We start from the raw sequence: 20,235 nt of genomic DNA, 5'->3' as shown, positions 1-20,235 counted from the left end.
ATGACTATCCTCCAAGCCAAATAACCTCTATGTTGGGGAGTTCAGATATGCCCATTTGCAAAAGATCAGCCCAGCTGGGCTCCTTGGCTGTTTATAGACCTCATAGAAGAGTGGCCACAGTCACCAGACCCTCACCCGAGCCTCCAGCCTCTCCCACCCCCTCCCCCTGTTGCATACAACTCTGCCCTAACTGAACATGGCCTTGGGGAGGGTAAAGATTAGGGGATCCATGCTCCATTTATGCAGCTTTGGGAAAGATATCATCCCCTTTTGGTACACCCTTGTTGGGGTGCACCCAAGCTACGGTAAGTAACCCCTTGTCTATGCTCTATTGGGAAGCCCAAGAAACTCACTGGATCCCCAGAAGGGACTTTGTGGAATCATGCCTCAGTGTGGGGACTTTAGGAGGAAGTGTAGGCATTGTTTACATCAACCGCTGGGAAGGAATTTTAGCAACGAGGCTTTGACTTTGGCTCTTATGGATCTGACACCCTCTTCTGGCCTCCTCAAGCACCCTCACACACTTGCATACCCACACATAGACATAAAAATACACATAATTAAAAAATAAATATTTTTAATGCCATAGTAATTAAAAAATAAATATTTTTAATGCCATAGTGATATCTAATGCCTTGTATGCTAATTTAATACATTAAAAATATATACTCAAAACATTTGGAGGCAAACCTGGATGCAGGGGTGCATGCTACCATCCCAGCTACCCAGGAAGCTGAGGAAAGAGGATAAGAAGTTCAAGACCAACCCTGGCCAGTGAGCAAGACTCTCTCAAGAGGAAAAATAAAAATAGGTCATGGACTTCAGTCCCCCAGTGGTAGAGCACCTGCCTAGTAAAACCAAAGCCCTGGGTTCAATCCCCAGTATCGAAAAAGAAAACTTCTGTGACTGCTCTGCCTGGCTGGGTAGGTCACGAATCCCATGTCATTCATCTTTCTTCCTGCTCTCTCTATGACAAGACTAGCATCATAAAGAAATCTCTCACGAGCCCCGAATGGATGATGGATTATGAAGTCTATAAGACTAGCCCTTCAAATTGGAGTGAAACACATACTGCAAAATGGATGACATCTAAGGCTTCCTCCCCCTCCCTCTCCCCCAACCTCTCTCCCTCTCCTTCTCCTTCCCTTCTCCCTCCCAGCAAGAGGATCTCACTATGTGTAGCTGGCCTGTAGACCTTCCCTGTGTAGACCAGGCTGGCCTTGAACTCATACAGATCCTCCTGCCTCTGCCTCATGAGTTCTGGGATTATAGGTGTGCACCGCCAACCCAGGTCTGACCCCCTTTTTAAACAAGGCTGGCAGCACATTGTCTTTCCATGAATACAGGCTGTCACTGAGTCCTTCATATGACTTTACCTGTCTATCTGTAACTCCCTGGATCCTTCCAGAGCAGCTGACAGCCATCAGCCTTTCCTTATCTCACCCCCTCACTTCCAACATACCCGTAGAGTATATGGGTGTGGTGGTTTGAATGAGAAATGTCCTCCACAGGCCCCTGTAGCTGAACACTTGGTTCCCAGTGGGTGGCGCTCTTTGGGAAGGTTATGGAACCTTCAGTAGCTACAGCCTTGCGGAAGGAAGTACGTCACTAGGGGCGGGCTTTGAGGGTTTATAGCCTGGTTCCATTTCCTGTCCTCCCTCTCTACTTCCTGTATATAGATTGAAATGAGACCTGCCAGGTTCCTGCTCCTGTTGCCGTGTCTTCCCAGCCATGATGGACACTATCCCCCTGGAACCATAAACCAAAAGAGACCTTTTCTTCCTGAAGTCGCTTTTCTCAGGGTGTTCTATCCCAGCAATGGATAAGTAACTAACATGGCGGGGGGGGGGGGCAGCCCCACACCTTTGAGGTCATGGAAACAGAGATGGTGGTTATTACCAAAAGTAAAAGTTCCCAAAAGATGCCTAAAGAAAGACAAAGCAGGAGATTCTGCAAATGAGAAGTAAGGCCAATGCTTTAGGTCTTTGGTTTTCGGGGGGGGGGGGGGTTGTCACTCAAAGTCAGTATTGGGGGGCGGCTGGAGAGCTGGATCAGCAGATAGGAATGCTTGCTGCCCAGGCATGAGTGCTGTACTTTGGATCTCAGCATTAATGCAGAGCTAGCGAGATGACTCAGGGTGTAGAACACTAGCTGTATAAACCCGACCTGAGCTCAGAACCGACATGCACTCATACATACACACCGCATAAGTAATAAAATATTCGAAGTCAGTTTTTGAGCTAAAGATGTCGCTTCCTAGCAGCCACGAGGCCCTGGGTTCCATCTGAGCACCACATTGGGCTTAGGGGGTGCACATCTCTAATCTTGGCGCTTGGGAGCTGGAGGCTAGAGGATTAAAAATTCAGGATCACCGTGGACTACATGGGGAGTTCAAGGTCAGTTTGGGTTTCATATCTCAAAAACGAAAAACAGGGCTGGGAGGATGGATCCGTGGGTAAAGAAAGCATCTGCTGTGCAAACCTGAGGGCCTGAATTCAGATCCCCAGAACCCATGCAGTGGTCCATGCACCTGTAGTCCCAGCCCTGCCATGGGGACATGGGAGGCAGAGACAGGAGACTGGAAGCTAACCTGATGTACACACTGGTAAACTGTAAGAGAGCCTGCTTCAAGGTGGAAGGTGAGGACCAGTGCCTGAGACTGTCCTCGGATCTCCTCACACACACCATGGTGCACACACACACACCATGGTGCACACACACACCATGGTGCACACACACACCATGGTGCACACACACACCATGGTGCACACACACACACATACATCAAATAAAATATAGGAGTATCGGACTGGAGCATCAGGACCGTGGCGGGTGAAGATGTGGGTCATTGAGTATCTGACTTTGGAAAGTGTATCTTCCCCTCGGACCTGCCTCTTGTCATCCACGTCCTGGCTGCTCTGAGTTGATGCATTCTGGTCCACTGTGATGTTCTGCCTCGCCACAAGCCCAGAAATGCGGAGCCAGCCTATCTGGTTGGGGCTCTATCTTGCCCTGGCTCCTTCCTCTGAAGACTCTCCTGTGCTTCCTGGCTGCCAGGAGGCAAAGAGCCTGCCACACATTCCCCCTGCTGTGAAGTTCCACCTCACTAGGGCTCCGCAACAACACAGCCAAGGACAGTGGACTGACCTCTGAAAGCAAGACTTCGTTAACACGAACCCAGCCTCTCCCGCGCATCTGATCCCGGGGAAACGATGCTGTGTATCACGGGTGCGTTGAAAGGCAATCTTTGAGGCATCTGAAGTCATGGCTCAAAAGCTGAAAATGCTTTTGTGAGTGTGTGTGTGTGTGTGTGTGTGTGTGTGTGTGTGTGTGTGTGTGTGTGTTTGCTGACAGAAGCACACTTGGAAGAATTCTCTGGGATATTTACATGAGCTCACATACCATTGGCCACAATGAACCAAACAGCCATGTTCCCAAGAGAGGGACGGGGAGGGGAGGGGATGTGCAGGTCCTTAGGGGAGACATTAGGAAGGATGCTAGAGCAAAGGTCAAAGGTCAAAAATAAATAAATAAAATTGGTCAAAGGAGGGGCTGTGGATATTGGGTGTCAATCATATAGAGTGTTGACATGATCACTCTACTAGGGGGCTGATCTGCTGATCCTACATCTCAGGAAATATAAAAGTGGGCAGAGAAGATGAATCAGTAATATGCTTACCTCGAAATCCTGAGGACCTGAGTTCAATTCCCAGAACTCACATGAAGAGAAAAATAAAAGTCAAGCCTGGTGGTGTGTGCTTCTGACCCATTGCAGGGAGGCTGAGACCGGCGGTTCCCTGCTCACTGGCCAGTCAGCTCAGCCTTCTCAGTCAGTTCCAGATCGGTGGGAGAGTTTGTCTCAAAAAAAAAAAAAATTAGGCAAAAATAAATAAATAAAAAAGGAGAAAGTGATGAGGGGGGTCAGCAGGTAAAGGCATCTGCTGCCAATCCTGATGATCTGAGTTTCAATCCCCAGAAACAACATGGTGGAAAGAACCGACTCTGCAGGTTGTCCTCTGGTCACCCCATGTACACCATGACCCATGCACCACTACACACACACACACACACACACACACACACACACACACACACACACGCTAAATAAGTAAATCTAATACAATATTTGTAGTAGCCTTAAGGATTTGGTTATTTTTACCTTATGTGTTGGGCTATTTTGCCTGCATGTATGTCTGTGTGCCACATGTGTGCAGTGCCCAAGGAGGCCAGAAGAGGGCAGCAGATCCCCTGGAACTGGAATTATAGATGGTTGTGAGCTGCCAAGGGAGAGTTAGGAACCAAACCTTGGTCCTCTGAAAGAGCAGCCAGTGTTGTTGACTACTGAATCATTTCTCTAGCCTCAAATATATATATACATATATATATATATATTTAATATATTCATATAACAAATATATTCATATATATAAATTGAACCTGACAAATCATCCTATAGATTCCACAAGCACTCATATACATGAACCACATGTACCTGTACACACAAACATACCTGCCCACCCCCACACACATACGCACTCAGCAGAGGACAAGGAGGAAGATGTGATCCACTGACCCCACACTTCAGAAGGAAAATATCAAGATGCAGAAATATTTTGAATTGTTTAGAAGAAAACCATGATGGAGTGTTCTGACTCATTCAGAATAGCTCTTGCTGCAAAATTCGCATATCTTAAAAGAATAAATTGGTCTTGATCAAACTCGGAAAACCATTTAGAGCCTTTCAAGACAAAAAAAAAAAAAAGATGCCAAGGCATTTTGGTAAGTGGCCATCAGTAATCGACACAGCAAGTTACCTGCAACTTTTTTTCGTTAAAAAAATAAAATTTTTTATAAGAACCCATTACCAAGTGCTCGTGAGATATTAGAGCCCTGATAAGTGGTTGACTAGGAGGGAAAGGATGCTAATTAAGACAGGGATCTGTTATTTTGTGAGCCTGCCAAAGAACCATTTCCTGCATTATCTTTCTGTACGTAGTTCGTAATGCGCCTGCATGAGATCCACCCTAAGAAGCTGATGAAGATGCCATCCCTGACTCAGAGCCTTACATCTGGGATGGGGAGAGAGGTGATACAGATTGGATCTTCAATATCCTCCATTACGGTTTGAAAATGAATACCCCCACAGCCTCATAGTTTACTCCCTTGTTCCCCAGCAGAGGGCGCAATTTCAGGAGGCTATGGAGCCTTTGGGAGGTGGGGCCCATCTAGGAGAAGGGAGGTCACTGGGCTGAAGAGAGGGGATCTGGGAAGGTTATATCAAGTCCCTGGTTCCTGACTCCCTCTCCCTTTCCTGGTCCATCGAGATGTGAACAGCTCCTACCACATGCTCCCACCCACCACCACACACTGAGTTGCTTTGCTATGCCTTCCCTGCTATTGATGGACTGATATCCTTGAAACCAGGAGCCTGGTTTCACCTACAATTCATAAATAGTAATATGCCTCCCAAGTCTTAATGCTTAATATGGCACTATTAGAAGGTGGTAGAAACTCAAAGAGGTGGGGCCTAGAGAAAAAAAGTCTTTAGGTCATTGGGGAGTATGTTCTTAAGGGGGTGGTAGCACCCCATCTTCCTCTCTTTTCCCCTGGCTCAACATTGGGGTCTGGTTTTGCTGCATCCTGCTCTTCTGCCATGATGTCCTGCAACAATACAGATCCTATACAATGTTGCTAATGCTAAATGATCATGGACTGAGACCTCCAAAACCATGAGCTCAAATAAACCTTTCTCCCTTATAAACTAATTGCATCAGGAATTTGTTACAGTAACAGAACACTGACTAATGCAGGAAGCAAATACTTTTTTTTTTTTTTTTTTGGTTTTTCGAGACAGGGTTTCTCTGCGTAGCTTTGTGCCTTTCCTGGAGCTCACTTGGTAGCCCAGGCTGGCCTCGAACTCACAGAGATCCGCCTGGCTCTGCCTCCCGAGTGCTGGGATTAAAGGCGTGCGCCACCACCGCCCGGCTGTGCGCCACCACCGCCCGGCTAGGAAGCAAATACTTTAAGCCAGTAAACTGCAACACTACATTATGTCTAGTGCACAAGGAGCTGGGTTCCCTCCCCAGTACCCCCCCCCAAAAAAAAAAACAAAGTCAAAATGAGTTTCCTTTATTTGAGACATTTCCAGTTCTTATGGAAGCTAGCTAAGCATGTGAGACATGGTGTCTGCACTCACGGAGAATCTACAAGGTTTTTTTTTCCCTGTAGCAGCTGGGTGATAGGGGAACTGGTGACCCTGGGGAGGCAGATGTCTGCCTCTGTCCCCAGATGTTGGGCACAAGGCTACCCACACCCTACTCTTCACCACACCAGAGCTCAGTTGGGTTTCTATTAGACTGAGGAAGTGGTTTGTTAATGAGATAGTGTGTTTAAGGACTGTAAACACATCCTTTATTTGATGTCTAGATGTGTCTGAGTGATGTGGTAATGGGGAGGGTATTTTCTTATCTTCCCCGTTGAAGAAAATAAACGCATTAGCTCAGGTTAACAGAGCCCAGTGAAATGAGCACTTTGGGATGTGGAGTTACTTTAAAGACATTTCAGCTCTTGAGTTCCCTCCCCAGGACTGCAGACAACCTTGGCACCCCAGCTACCAGGGCAATGTCAGTAATAGAAGCCATTACATCAGCATTTCCTGTCCCCTGGGAACACAGGCTGACTCTATTGGAGGGGACACTGAGCAGAGTGGGACAGGATGTGGTGGCCAAAGGAATGGTCAGTTTGTGACTCTGAGTCACGAATTGTCATCATCAGGAGGCAGACAGAGTGTGAGGATGTAGCTGCTGCGCTGCCTCCCCTAAAAGGTTTGGAAATTAAAATAATAGGCTTTTAAAAGACCAGCCACCAAGGACTCTGTCTAATGGCCCACACACTGCATTAGCCACAGACAGACCCAGGCAGGCCAGTGACGAGAACAAAATGTCACCTGCACCCTCTCCCCCAGGACAAAGAGATTGAGAAATGGGAAATAGGGTTCAGTCACTGGATGAGGTTGAGAAAGGGGTCCCAGGAGAGATGCCCACAAGGTCAGGAAGTAGGGATGATCAGTTGGAAATGTCTATTTTTTTTTTTTTACTACAAATCAAATCACAGGGCTGGGGTGTGGCTCAGTCGGTAGAATACTTACCTAGAATCCCCCAGTAAGGTTCTCGGTGTGGCTCAGTGGTAGAGCACCTGCCTAGAATCCCCCAGTGAGGGGCTGGGTTGTGAATCAGTGGTAGAGCACCTGCCTAGAATCCCCCAGTAAGGGGCTGGGGTGTGGCTCAGTGGTAGAGCACCTGCCTAGAATCCCCCAGTGAGGGGCTGGGGTGTGGTTCAGTGGGAGAGCACCTGCCTAGAATCCCCCAGTGAAGGGCTGGGGTGTGGCTCAGTGGTAGAGCACCTGCCTAGAATCCCCCAGTGAAGGGCTGGGGTGTGGCTCAGTGGTAGAGCACCTCCCTAGAATTCCCCAGTGAGGGGCTGGGGTATGGCTCAGTGGTAGAACACCTGCCTAGAATCCCCCAGTGAGGGGCTGGGGTGTGGCTCAGTGTAGAGCACCTCCCTAGAATTCCCCAGTGAGGGGCTGGGGTGTGGCTCAGTGGTAGAACACCTGCCTAGAATCCCCCAGTGAGGGGCTGGGGTGTGGCTCAGTGGTAGAACACCTGCCTAGAATCCCCCAGTGAGGGGCTGGGGTGTGGCTCAGTGGTAGAGCCCCTGCCTAGAATCCCCCAGTGAGGGGCTGGGGTGTGGCTCAGTGGTAGAGCACCTGCCTAGAATCCCCCAGTAAGGGGCTGGGGTGTGGCTCAGTGGTAGAGCACCTGCCTAGAATCCCCCAGTGAGGGGCTGGGGTGTGGTTCAGTGGGAGAGCACCTGCCTAGAATCCCCCAGTAAGGGGCTGGGGTGTGGCTCAGTGGTAGAGATGGCACTTTGAGGATCAGCAGCTCGGGTTGTCCCCTAGCCTCCACATGCTCACACTTTACATGGACAGATGCCCTCCTTGCTGAGCTTCAGCGGCACCAGGGTGCGTCCCTCTGGCCTCGTTCCCTGGTAACCCCGTCTCCTATGCTGCTATGCATCGAGGCCCGGTATCTCCGCTCTCATGTCACACTCTCTGCTTAGGGGAGGTCAGCCTTCCTCTTTCATTTTTTAATATTTATTTTTATTATGGAGATCTGTGTGCAGTTGCCCATGGAGTCAGGAGGACCTGGGGTTCTCTAGAACTGGAGTTACAGGTGATTGTGAGCTCCCACGAGTGGGTCGTCTCCAAGAGCAGTCTGGGCTCTTAAACGCTGAGCCATCTCTCCAGGCTTAGGTTTCGACAGTAACGCCCACCAAGATGACTGACACATTTCTGTCTCCCTCAGGTTCTCTCTATACCTGAGCATCCTCTTAACCTTTGCTCTTGAGAGTCCTCCAAGTGCTGCCATCATCCATCCTATTCTTAGGCCAGTGCATGGTGGGCCAACACTGACCTTTGAACTAACCCCCTCCCAACACACACACATCCAACCAGTCTGCAGCTGTGTCCATTAATACCTCATAGATCTCTCTCAGGCCGGGCGGTGGTGGCACACGCCTTTAATCTCAGCACTCTGGAGGCAGAGGCAGGTGGATCTCTATGAGTTCGAGGTCAGCCTGGGGTACAGAGTGAGTTCCAGAACAGGCTCCAAAGCTACATAGAGAAACCCTGTCTCAAAAAACCAAAAAAATAAAAATAAATAAAATAGATCTCTCTCAAATCCATCCACAGTTCTACAACCTAGGAGCGCAAATGTCACCCCAAACACAGGCACAGGCACACCCCAGGGGGCCTTCTAGACCATTCGATGAAAAATGCCTACCAACTCTTTCCCTTTTGGCTTCTCCACGCCATTTTAAAACCTGCAGCTCCGGTGAGCTTATTAAAATGCAAATCAGATGGAGTTGTTCTTCTGCATAATTGTTCCTCGGGCCCAGGTCTGGCCTCCATCTCCTGGAGTCATTAACCATTATGCTCTCTAGGCTTGGGTGAGTGTGTTGTGTGAGAGTGTGTGTGTGTGTTATGTCGGGGGGGAGGTACCCGCACTCGTGTGTGCAGAGGTCAGAGCACTGGGTGACCTGTTCCACCATCCCCACCTCTATTCCCTTGAGACGGTGTTCCTCACTACACCTTCAGCAAGCAGAACGGCTCAAGTAATAAATGTCCCCCACAGTCTTGGGTAAACACTTAGTTCCCAGTTGGTATCGCTGTTTGGGAAGGTTTTTTTTTTTTTGGCTTGTTTGTTTGTTTTTAATCTTTTATTTTTTTATGAGTGTTTGTGGATGCCTGCGCTCTGTGCTGTTTAAGGAGGTGGAGGAAGTATGCCACCAGAGACACGCTTTGAGATTAAAAGGCTTAGGCCATTTCCAGTTCATTTTCTTCTCTCCTTTGAGCTCGTGGTTCGGTGTGAGCTCTCAGCTTCCTGCTCCAGCTGCCATGCCCGCTTCCCCGCCAATGATGGACACTTATCCCTCTGGAACGGTAAACCCCCAAATACACACTTCCTCCTCTAAGTTGCTTGGTCACGGTGTTTTATCAGAGCAACAGAAATGTAATTAATACAGCCAGGCTGGCGTCCATCAAGCTCCGGCTGTCCTCTGGTACCAGCCTCCCATAGTATTGGGGTTACACAGCCCAAAAGGTGGGTGCACAGCCATGCCCAGCTTTTTATGTGGGTGTCGGGAATTGAACTCGGGTCCTCTTGAAGGCAGGCTTTCTTACCCACTAAGTCATCTCCCCAGCCTCCTTTCCAGCATATTCTACATCTTTCAGCTCTAGGTACTTGGGTGGACTCTTCTCTTAGGTGATGGCTATGTTACAGCATGCGGGTCTCAACCCACAGGTGGAGATGGTCGAGGCTATTGTAGGGAGTTGGAGGCCAGCCTGGGCTACTTAATAAGACCACGGGAAAGAACAAGAGTGCTGAGGATCAAAGTCAGGTCCTCCTGCTTGGTACTATACTGAGGCACCTCCACCCTAAACCTTTCCTTAACAGACTCCAGCTTTGCTTCAACAAAAGAAAAAGGTGGGGGGGGGCTGAAAAAGGGAGGGAGGGGAGAGGAGGGTAAAGGAAAGTTCTTCCTCACTTTACTGAGTTCTATAACTAGACCCTTGGGTATACAGTATTCTGAACTAAAGAATGCTTTTTTTTTTCTCTCTCCCCATTTTCATTTGTTTTTTTCTTTTTTCTTTTTGTTGTTGTTTTTGTTTTTCTAGACAGGGTTCTCGGTGTAACAGCTCTGGCTGTCCTGGAACTCGCCTTGTAAACCAGGTGGCTGGCCTCGAACTCACAGAGATCCACCTGCCTCTGCCTCCCGAGTGATGGGATTAAGGGCGTGTGCCACCACACCTGGCTTCGTTTTCTTTTAAAAGTGTGTGTGTGTGTGTGTGTGTGTGTGTGTGTGTGTGTGTGTGTGTGTATCTGTGTGTACATGCATGAATGCAGGTGCCTACAGAGACCAGGAGAGTGTGTCAGATTCCCTGAAGATGGAGTTGCAGGCAGTTGTGAGCCACCTGAGTGGGTGCTGGGAACTGAACTGGGGTTCCCTCCGAGAGCATCAAGCACTCTTGGCTGCTGAACCATCTCTCTTGTGTTTTCTTACTAAGTTTATCTTTGTGCTTTTTTTTTAAATAGCTTGATTGACTGCAAAGTATGGTAGGTCACACCAGCAACCCCAGCCCATCTCAAGGAAATGAGGTTGAAAGTGACAAAGGGGTCCTCCTCTGGACTCTGCATGTGCACAGGTGAGCACACCTGCACACCCATGTGCATATACACCATACACACACACATTCACACACACCCAAATAGCATGCATTAGTGAACTGACGCTGTCTGAAGCTAGCACACAGAAGCCAAAGATCCTGCAGACGGCCTGACCTTGGCTGAAAAGCATGTGGAAAGTCGGGGTGGGATGTCGTAGGTACACAGTGAAAATCCTCGTGTGCTCTCTCACTTAATAGCCACTGACCGTAACTTTTGTCTCTTACCTAACATTCTCCTGACAGAAAACCTTCCCAGAATGTATCCAGGATAGGGCAAGGCCTGCCTTCTAGTCCTAACATGTGAAATCTGGAGAAGACATCCCCACTCTGGGGTCACCAGCCTAACCCGCTGTCCCCTGCAGCGTGACCGTTGACTGCACTCATGTATGACATCACTTTTGTTCTGTGACTATAAACATGTATGTAACCTGTTCCATGGTGGAACATGTCACTCAGCCTCCAGCACAGTCACTTATACATGCCTCTGACTACATGACCTACTTATTTCCTTCATTTAGTAACTTAGGTTTTTAAATTCTGTAAAATATTTACTTGTGTGTTTGTGCATGTGTGTGTGAGTGTGAATGTGAGTGTGTATGTGTGTGCACACTGCACAGGAAGAACATGGTCAGAGGACAGCTTGCAGAAAGTCAGTCCTCTCCTTCTACTATGTAGAGGGTCTAACTTGGGTCTTCAAGCTTGGGGACAAGCACTTTAAGCAGCGGGGCCATCTTTGCCTGCCCCTAATGTTTTTTAAAGATTTACTTATGTGTGTGTGTGTGCTTGCATGAATTTGTATGTACTACATGAGTGCAGGACCTCCAGAGACCAGAAGATGGGGTCAGATCCCCCGGAGCTGGAGTTATAGGTGTTTGTGAGCCGCTTGATACGGGTTCTAGGATCCAAACCCAGGTCTTCTGCAAGAGCAGAATACACTCTTAACTACTGAGTCATGTTTCCAATACACCCCCTAACTTTCTTTCATTTTTGTGAGCGTGTGCACACGTGCATGTGTTCATGTGTGTGACTGAAGGGGACCTGTGACACAGGGTAAGTGTGAAGGTCGGAGGAAAACCTTGGCTTCAGGCCTCGTCTTCCATCCTGGGACAGGCTTTCTCATTTGTCACACGCAAACCCAGGCTAGCTGGCCCTGGAGCTTCTGCACAAGGCGTCCAATAGGACTTAAAACTCAAAGAACAGGCGTATCTTTAATCTGAGGACATAAAAGAATAATTGTGCCCTGGGACTTTAGGAAAGATTATTACGTTTTTAGATAAAAGAATTTTTAAATAACTTTAATTACTTAAGAAAGAAAACTTGACTAAGATGTTGGTGGCTAGAAAAACTTGAAGCTGGGCACAGCAATGCATACTTGTAATCCCAACAGAGGCAGGAGAGTCAGAGGTTCGAGGCCATTCTCAGGTGCAACGTGAATTTGGGACCAGTCTGGGATACACGAGATCCTGTCTCAAGAAATGACGGAGAAAAAAAAGAAGAGAAAACTTAGGCCTTAAAGGACAGACTGTGCATAGCAATGCGGTTGGAGACAGCAACAGAGAAACATGGAGAGGAGACAGAAACATGCATGTGTGTGTGCATGTGCGTGTGTGTGTGCGCGCTCTCGTGCAAACAGCAGAGGCCTCAACAGTGACTTTGAACAGAAAGACAAGGAGAGACCCTGTTCCATACATGTCTGCTGCCTGGATGACAACACACTGAACAACAACATCTCTTCCGGAAGAGGCTTGGACTCCCATCTAGCCCGTTACCCACTGTGGCAGCCTGGCTGCGAAAGAAGGGAACACAGACCAGTTTGAGGTTTGAAACAATTCCCCAAAAAGTTGTGAAGATGCAAAAGTTTAAAAGTGCTTGATTTAATATCTGAAAATATTTGGAAGAATAAATAAAGCATTTGGGACTGGAGAGATGGTTCAGCAGTTAAGAGCACTGCTGCTCTTCCAGAGGACCTGAGTTCGGTTCCCAGCATCCATGTTGGCCGGCTTACCTGTAATTCCAGCTCCTGGGGATCTAATGCCCCCTTCTGGCCTCCATGGACACTGCACTTATTTGCATGGTACACGAACACTCATAAGCCCACATGCATGCACACACAGACACACAGACACACACACACACACACACACACACACACACACACACGCCCCCTTTGAGAATTGTGAATAATCGATTTCAGGAGGCGTGACCCTAAGAGTGAGCAAAGGAATGGAGTCCTTCCCTTGGAAGGGGCAGGAAGGCTCGGCTTGGCCACTATAAGCTACATATACCGGTGATCACTCTACGGAGCCAGGAGCTCAGAGAGGCAGCCGGCTGGTAGCAGTGGCTGGCAGTCATCCAAATTCTCCGCCAGGAGCACTGCCGTGAGTGGATGCCAGCCTGCTCTACCTAACCAGAACAGATCTAAAGAAAAGACAGAAGGCAGGGGAAAAGCCAGTAGCTCAAGAGGAAGAGGCAGAAATCTTTATTCCCTGTGTGACACTCAGGAATAATAGCACTTAGGAAAATTACTAAAATAAAATTCAAAACTATTCAAAGTCCAAAGGTGACTGTCGCCTCCACTGTCTCAGAAATCAACTCAGAAAAGGGCCTGAGCTCCTGTAAGAAGCTCTGAGCCGAGTCCACGCCCCTCACGTGTGGGTGCTGCGTCTGTAGCCGGCCGCCTGGTGGTGTTTCTCTATGAAGTACAACTGTGAAGCTTTGCCCTTGGGACAGTGATGGGGACCGAGAACCTTCTGGGGCCAGGCGGCTGTTGTCTTTGGAGATCCTTAACTCAGATAAGCTCAACATCCCGAGATGTCCTTCGCTTTGTTCTTCCTCTGGTACCTCGTGTCCTTGGGATCAAAGCCTCTCTCCCTGGCACCGAACAGTGCCCACGGTGGGGTTCTGGCCATGTAATCGCTCGCACTGAACGCCTCTGAGCCTCCACTTTGTTCGTACTGCAGGACGAGCTCCTGGAAGCGGCCGTAATCGATCCACGTCCACCACTCTCCATTGACCTTAAACTGCAAAGAAAAGTTGTCAGAAGTAAACTATGGACAAGGGGAAAAGCTCTAGTCCCATCTGGATCTCTCCAGCTGTGCTGCCTAGTTTTATGGCAATTTGGCACAGGCTAGAGTCATTTTGGAAGAAAGAACCTTAACTGAGAAAACGCTCCCATCAGACTGGCCTGCAGCGCATTGTCTTAATTGATGACTGATGTGGGAGGGCCCAGCTCACCGTGGGTGGTGCCATCCCTGGGCTGGTGGTGCTGGAAGGTCTAAGAGAGCAGGCTGAGCAAGGCGTGAGGGGCAAGCCAGTGAGCAGTACTCCTCCATGGCCGACTACGACCAACACGCTGAAATAAACCCTTTTCAACCAAGTTGCTTTGGGTCATGGTGTTTCATCACAGCAATAGTAACCCCAACTGAGACGAACAGCATTTGTCTTGAGCATTTGGGACTTGAGAGATGGCTCGGCGGTCGAGAGCATGTATTGTCCTCCCAGAAGACTGGTGCTGGGCATCTTACATCCTCCTATAACAACTCCAGCTCCAGGAGATGCTGTGCCCTCTTCTGACCTCCAAGGCAGCGCACCCCCACACCAGCATACATAAATAAAAAGAAGTGTTTTTGTAAAGATCAAACAAATGTCAAAAAGTCCCCAGTGAGAGCGCCAAGAACGTGGCTGTTGGTAGAGTGCTCTCCAAACATGTATGAAGCCATGGCTTCCATTCCCAGCACTACACAAACTGGACATGGTGGTACACACCAGTAACCCCAGTACTCAAGGAGGTGGAATCAGGGTGATCGGAACTTCAAGGTCAGCCTGAGCTATATAGTAAGTTCAAGACCACCCTGAACTACAAGTGACCCTTGCATAAAAAATGTTTTAAATTGCTAAGAAGCCTGGTCTTCAGTACGCTTGTGTCCCTGAAGCCTGCTCCATAACACTCATGGAAGGCCCAACTGTTACTAAGGAATACTTCCTGAACTGGGTATAGTGTCCCAAGCCTGGAGTCTCAGACCCTGGGAGACTGAGGCAGAAAGACCAGGAATCAGAGACCAGAGCAGGTTGTATTTAGGAATAGACATACATATACACATACACATACATCATATACACATACATATACACATACACCATATATACATACATATACACCATATACACATACACATACACCATATACACATAGGCCTGTAACAACAATTAATGAACACAGAGGTCATGAGTTTGAAAGAGCACAAGGAGGGTATATGGGAGAACTTAGATGGGGAGGGGAGATCTGTTAATTGCATTATAATCTCGAAAAAATAAAAACTAAAACCTTAAAAAAAGAGAGAACTTACATAAATGGGTGTGTGTGTGTGTCAGAGGCCAACTTGGTCTACATAGTGATGCTGTATTTCTGGAAAAGGGAGGGGACTACTCCCTAAAACAGGTAGTCAAGTTTCCTGGAGCAAGGTGACTGCAGATGACCACAGAGTGTCTGGTGTTACCTCGAGTTCACAGTCAGGCTGATTCTAACGCTCCTGCTGTGGCTACTTTTTATCTGGTGTGTGTTTTCAGCCCTCTGTTAGCAGAACATGGGGAGGGCTTTTTATTGCTAAACTTTGCTTGAGTAAAGCCTTAATCAATGGCTTCTAATTCTGAGCTGCTAAATGACTCAAGCTAGCCTTTGCATCCTAACATGCATACAATATCTCATTAGCAGAAAGCCTCGTTAAGAATTTCAATTCAATAATGGGGAATAATCCAATTTGTACTCTCTTAAGTAAATTGCTTCTCAAAAGTCACTGTGGAATAATGGCCGAGAATGAAGAGAACAGAGAGGCAACAGAGGAGGGACCCAGGAAACGCTCCTCCTGGGTGAAGGCTTCTCCTCCAAAGCCTCTGTCTGGCACTCATTTGTGTAAAGCTAATGTGGACCGGTGACTTGTAAATAGACGGTATTTCTGTCCCAGCACCAGGAAGACTGAGGCAGAGAACAGGAGTTCAAGGTCAGCCAGGACTCCACAGTGAGCGCCTGTCTCTAAACAGCAGCAGGCTGCAGATGCGGCTCAGGGGTTAAGGGCACACACTGCTCATGCGGAGGACAGACGTAGTTGAGGTCCCAGCACCCATGCTGAGTGGCTCACAACCGACTATAACTCCAGCCTGGGGGATCCCACACCCTCTTCTGGTCTCTGGAAAAAATCTTTGAAAAAAAACGACAATAAAAGCCTAATTAATTCTATGAACCAATCGAAGCAATAGTTTCCAGTTACAGCTGAGAAAAAGTATTGAAAATGAAAAACATAGGGTTTCCTGGAGTTAGGACAATACTTATTGAATTTAAATGGTTCATGGTTTATGTCAGTTAAGAGCTTTCTAGTAGACAGTGCCAAATGTATGTAAAAGCTTAATTAGTCTGTTGATGAATTATGAGGTTTCCCTCTTCAAGGTTCATTCTCTGAAACGCTGCCTCAAGGCTTCCTACATCCTGCAGCCAAGGCCTAAACCCCCATCTTCACTTTTGATTCCATGGCTCCACACACGGTGTCCTCCAGTCCTGCGACAGACAGCGCTCTCCAGCCAGGCCGGATGGTGCACACGTGTAACCCCGCAACTCAGGAGGCAGAGGCAGAATAGGAGTTCAAGGTCATCCTCGGCTACAAGGTAAACTCCAAGTTGAGGCCAACCTGGCCTACATCAAATCCTGCCTAAAAGAACAAAACAAAACAAAAAAACCCTAGAAGGAAGGAGTGCAGCAGGGGAGATGCCCAGTAGTTAAAAGCACCTGCTCCTCTTGCAGAGAACCCATATTTGGTTCCCAGCACCCATATTGGACAGACAGCTCACAACCACTTGTAACTCCAGCTCCAAGGGACCCCTCTGGTCTCCAATGGCACATGCACTCACATGCACATACCCACCCACCCCCACACATATAATTAAAAATAAGTCATTAGCAAACAAAAAATAAGAAATACAGGATTCCTTGTTGTGCATAGGCTCAGAGAGACAGATGGACCCGTTTAGATTATAGCAGTGGTTCTCAACCCAGGGGGCGCAGCCCCTTTGGGGGTAGAATGACCCTTTCACAGGGATCACATACTAGAGATCCTGCACATCAGATATATACATAATGATTCATAACAGTACCAAAATTAGTTATGAAGTAGCAACAAAAATAATGTTATGGCTGGGGGGGGTGTCACTACAACATGAGGAACTGTATTAAAGAGTCGCAGCATTAGGAAAGTTGAGAACCCCTGGATTAGAACCATAAAGCCAATTTTTTTAGCCCAGCCAACATTAAATATATTTATATTTTTTTAGAGTTGAGTCTCTGTTCTCTCTCTCACACACAAAACAACAAGCTATTTGCAATGCATCTCATCTGCAATTCCCAGAGGCAGCTTGCAAACCTAGGCACTGGAAGCCATGCGAACAGTGCCCTAAAACTGTACTCTGGTCCAGAGTGGAAGAAACCACTTGCACAGATAGGACTATGAGACGCTAGAAGGGACCAATTGACCATTCTGATTCCCAGTCGCTAAGGACACAACCAGAGGACCGAGCTGATGTGGATGCACTAGTACCTCAGACTGGGCGGCTGAGTGACAGAATTGTTTTGGAGGTGTCTGGCCTCTGGGGAGGAGCGTCTTCCTGGCTGGCAAACAATGCCTCCTCACTGTGTCAGCACAGGCTTTCTCCCTGTGTGCAGGCTGCTGTACCATGTCTGTCCCTGTAAGGACGGCCCTATCGATCAGCCTGATCTCACGACTTCATCCGACCCTTGGAGGCCCCAGCTTTAATACAGTCACACTGGGGGATTAGAAACTCCACACAAATGAATTTGGGGAATGGGCGACACAAAATTCCCTCCAGAGTATGGGTGACCCTGAGATTAATGCTGAGCCACCAGGCCTCGAGGATCAAACTGTATTTCCACACTCAAGAAAAGCTGAGGAGGGCTGGGCATTTAGCTCAGTGGTAGAGCGCTTGCCAAGGCCCTGGGTTCGATCCTCAGCTCAAAAAAAAAAAAGCTGAGGTAAAAGGAGCTCAGAAAAATCCAACGGTTTCACGCGGAAGGTAGCAGCCCAAAGGGCAGCGTTTAGCATGAGTGACACAAACTGCAGGAAGACAGCTGTGTCAACAGGGAAACAAAGCTCCAGGTTACAGGATCTGAGGGGAAGTGTCCTAAGACACGGGGTCATCCACCTCAGGCCTCCACGAACCCCCACGAAGGGAAGAGCAAATCTATGCAGAACTGTGAAGAAACTCAAAAGGTCAGATGACCTGTGACAGTGTGGTGAGTACGGCCCTGACTACACAGCCAGGCTGCTCTAGACAGAACCAGCCACGGAGGCCAGATGTGCAGGCATGACCACTTGCCATGAGGAAGGGGGGCAAAAAAAAAAAAAAAAAAATCAAACCTCATCCAGCTGTTTGCTCACCTTTCACACAGGGAAAATCCCCTCAATAGCATGACAGCATGAGATCTTTATTATTATAAACGTTCTACAGAAATCTACATAAGATAACACATCAGCTATGGACTAAGCCCAAGACCCGAATCCCAACACCTGCACCAGGAGATTATTTCTTTTATTTTAATTAATTTCATAATATTTTAAAATCTTTACTCCATTTGTTTATTGGGAGGTGGGAGTGCTTGTGTGTGGAGGTCAGAGGACAACTTGAAGGGAGTCAGTTCTCTCCATCCACCCTGTGGGTCCCAAGAGTCAGGTCATCGAGCCTGGTGGCAAGTGACTTTACCCACGGAGCCATTTCTCTGGCCCCAGATTATTTTGTGTCTGGTGTCTCTGATCTTGCTGGTTTAAGGTGACTCATCCAGTGCTCAGCCCAGAGGGAGACAAGTATCAAAAGAGACTGCTCACAGGAAGCTGACCCACATTTCTACTTCCTTTATCACATACTAGTATCCAGAAGGGAGGGGGTTGGATGGAGAGGGGGTTCCAGTGCATAAGACCCTCCCCACCAATCCTGAATAGGAAACACACCAGAAGACACGGAGCCAGAGATAATATGGCCTGGGATTTGATCCCACTCTGTGTGAGCCTCTGGACTTTTCTTCTCAGGTGTGGACACAACAGAACAGAACACACCGGAACACCACAGCAGGCTGTTTCAGAGGGAAAGGCCTGGTGCTGGCTGTCCACTGGCCTGAGAGCTCACAGTCTCTGAGTCTGGCCACGCTATGTCTTTTTATTTGTGCCACAGCAGATGGAGCTGTGGGGCTTCTGCCTGGGGCTTGTGACTAGCTGTGGGTGGGGCTTCCTGTCTGTGCATCTAAACACCATCAACCAGTCAATCACTATCCTTTACCCTTACCCCCTCCTCCCTCTGCTTTTGAGCCAGGGTCTCTTCACATAGCCCTGGCTGGCTGGAACTTGCTATGTAGACTAGGCTGGCTTCAAACTCACAGAGATCCTCCTGCCTCTGCCCCCTCAAGAGTGGATGCAAGTGTGCACCACACCCTTTCACCCCAGCTACTGAAAAGCCCAAGGAGCAGTAGGTGATACACACTAAGAGCTGAACCACCTATCACAAGTGAACAACTCCTGTGACACTGTGCCAGGCCAGCTGTCCACAGCCTGGCTCTCACACTTTCACCATCACTGCACCGTCTATCTTACAACTCAGGACATCCCCGCAGTGCTTCTGAAACTCAGATCGGATTCTGTGCAGTGTGTACTTGTTGGGGGGTGTGTGTGTAGGTGTGTAGGCAGAGAGCAATGTGGGGTGTCCTTCGCTCTCTTACGGGACCTGGAGCTCACCAGTTGGCTAGGCTGGCTAGCCAAGGAGCCTTCACTAGGACTGCATCTGTGTCCATCTGGCCCCTCACCGCTCTCCTTTCCCCAGAGCGCCCTCCTGACATCCAGGCGCCAGAATCCTGTCTCACATCTCTCCTCAGGCCTCTGCTCAGACTGTTTGCTGCCTAAATTCTTCCTCCCTTGGTCATTTTAGGACCAGCTGAAACAGCAACTCCCCTGCGAAGGCCCCTCTGTGCTCTATCCTAGTCTGCCATCACAGCCCTGAATGATGGAGCTGGGCACATTTCCCCCTTAATTACCGTATCAGACTGGGGGCTTGCCACACACGGTGGAAGGGAAGAAATGACTCCCCCAAGTCATCTTCTAAGCACTGTGAAGTGATGTGTGCATGCATGTGCACATGCTCTCTCTCTCTCTCTCTCCGCCCCCCCCTACACACACACACACACACACACACACACACACACACAAGCACTGGACTCACAGTAAGGAAGAGAGAACAGGCCCCCTCAGACTCTGTCCTCTTAGTCTTCAGGACTGGCCTTGGTAATTCTTTGAAGCTAAGGGCAGACCGTTTTTTGTTTCTTTGACCCTTTATTCTCCCAGGATGCATGCTTTCTAAATGGCCAAGTCTGTGACAGACCAAGGGTCACAGGCACACAATCTGACAGC

At 48.4% G+C, this 20,235-nt stretch overlaps 1 protein-coding gene and 1 long non-coding RNA gene across 2 annotated transcripts in view; one reads left to right on the top strand and one right to left on the bottom strand.

The window, feature by feature from the left end:
* Window positions 1–1,629: 1,629 nt before the first annotated feature.
* Window positions 1,630–5,812, top strand: LOC143270586 (uncharacterized). The gene is made up of 3 exons (XR_013047791.1): window positions 1,630–1,963; window positions 4,997–5,086; window positions 5,676–5,812. It is a non-coding gene; the product is annotated as an uncharacterized LOC143270586 (long non-coding RNA).
* A 7,427-nt stretch (window positions 5,813–13,239) lies between these two features.
* The window catches only part of LOC102906757 (S-adenosyl-L-methionine-dependent tRNA 4-demethylwyosine synthase TYW1), an 86,815-nt gene continuing 79,819 nt past the window's right edge, over window positions 13,240–20,235 (bottom strand). Inside the window, exon 16 of the mRNA XM_006971343.4 lies at window positions 13,240–13,803. Within this exon, the coding sequence (XP_006971405.2) occupies window positions 13,582–13,803 (222 nt within the window). The 3' untranslated portion in view covers window positions 13,240–13,581. The remainder of the gene's footprint in view (window positions 13,804–20,235) is intronic.

The sequence above is a fragment of the Peromyscus maniculatus genome, chromosome 23 (genome assembly GCF_049852395.1).
Source record: "Peromyscus maniculatus bairdii isolate BWxNUB_F1_BW_parent chromosome 23, HU_Pman_BW_mat_3.1, whole genome shotgun sequence".
Taxonomy (NCBI): Eukaryota; Metazoa; Chordata; class Mammalia; order Rodentia; family Cricetidae; genus Peromyscus; species Peromyscus maniculatus.
Note: the sequence above shows the minus strand (reverse complement) of the source record. Positions and strands in the feature narration are given on the sequence as shown.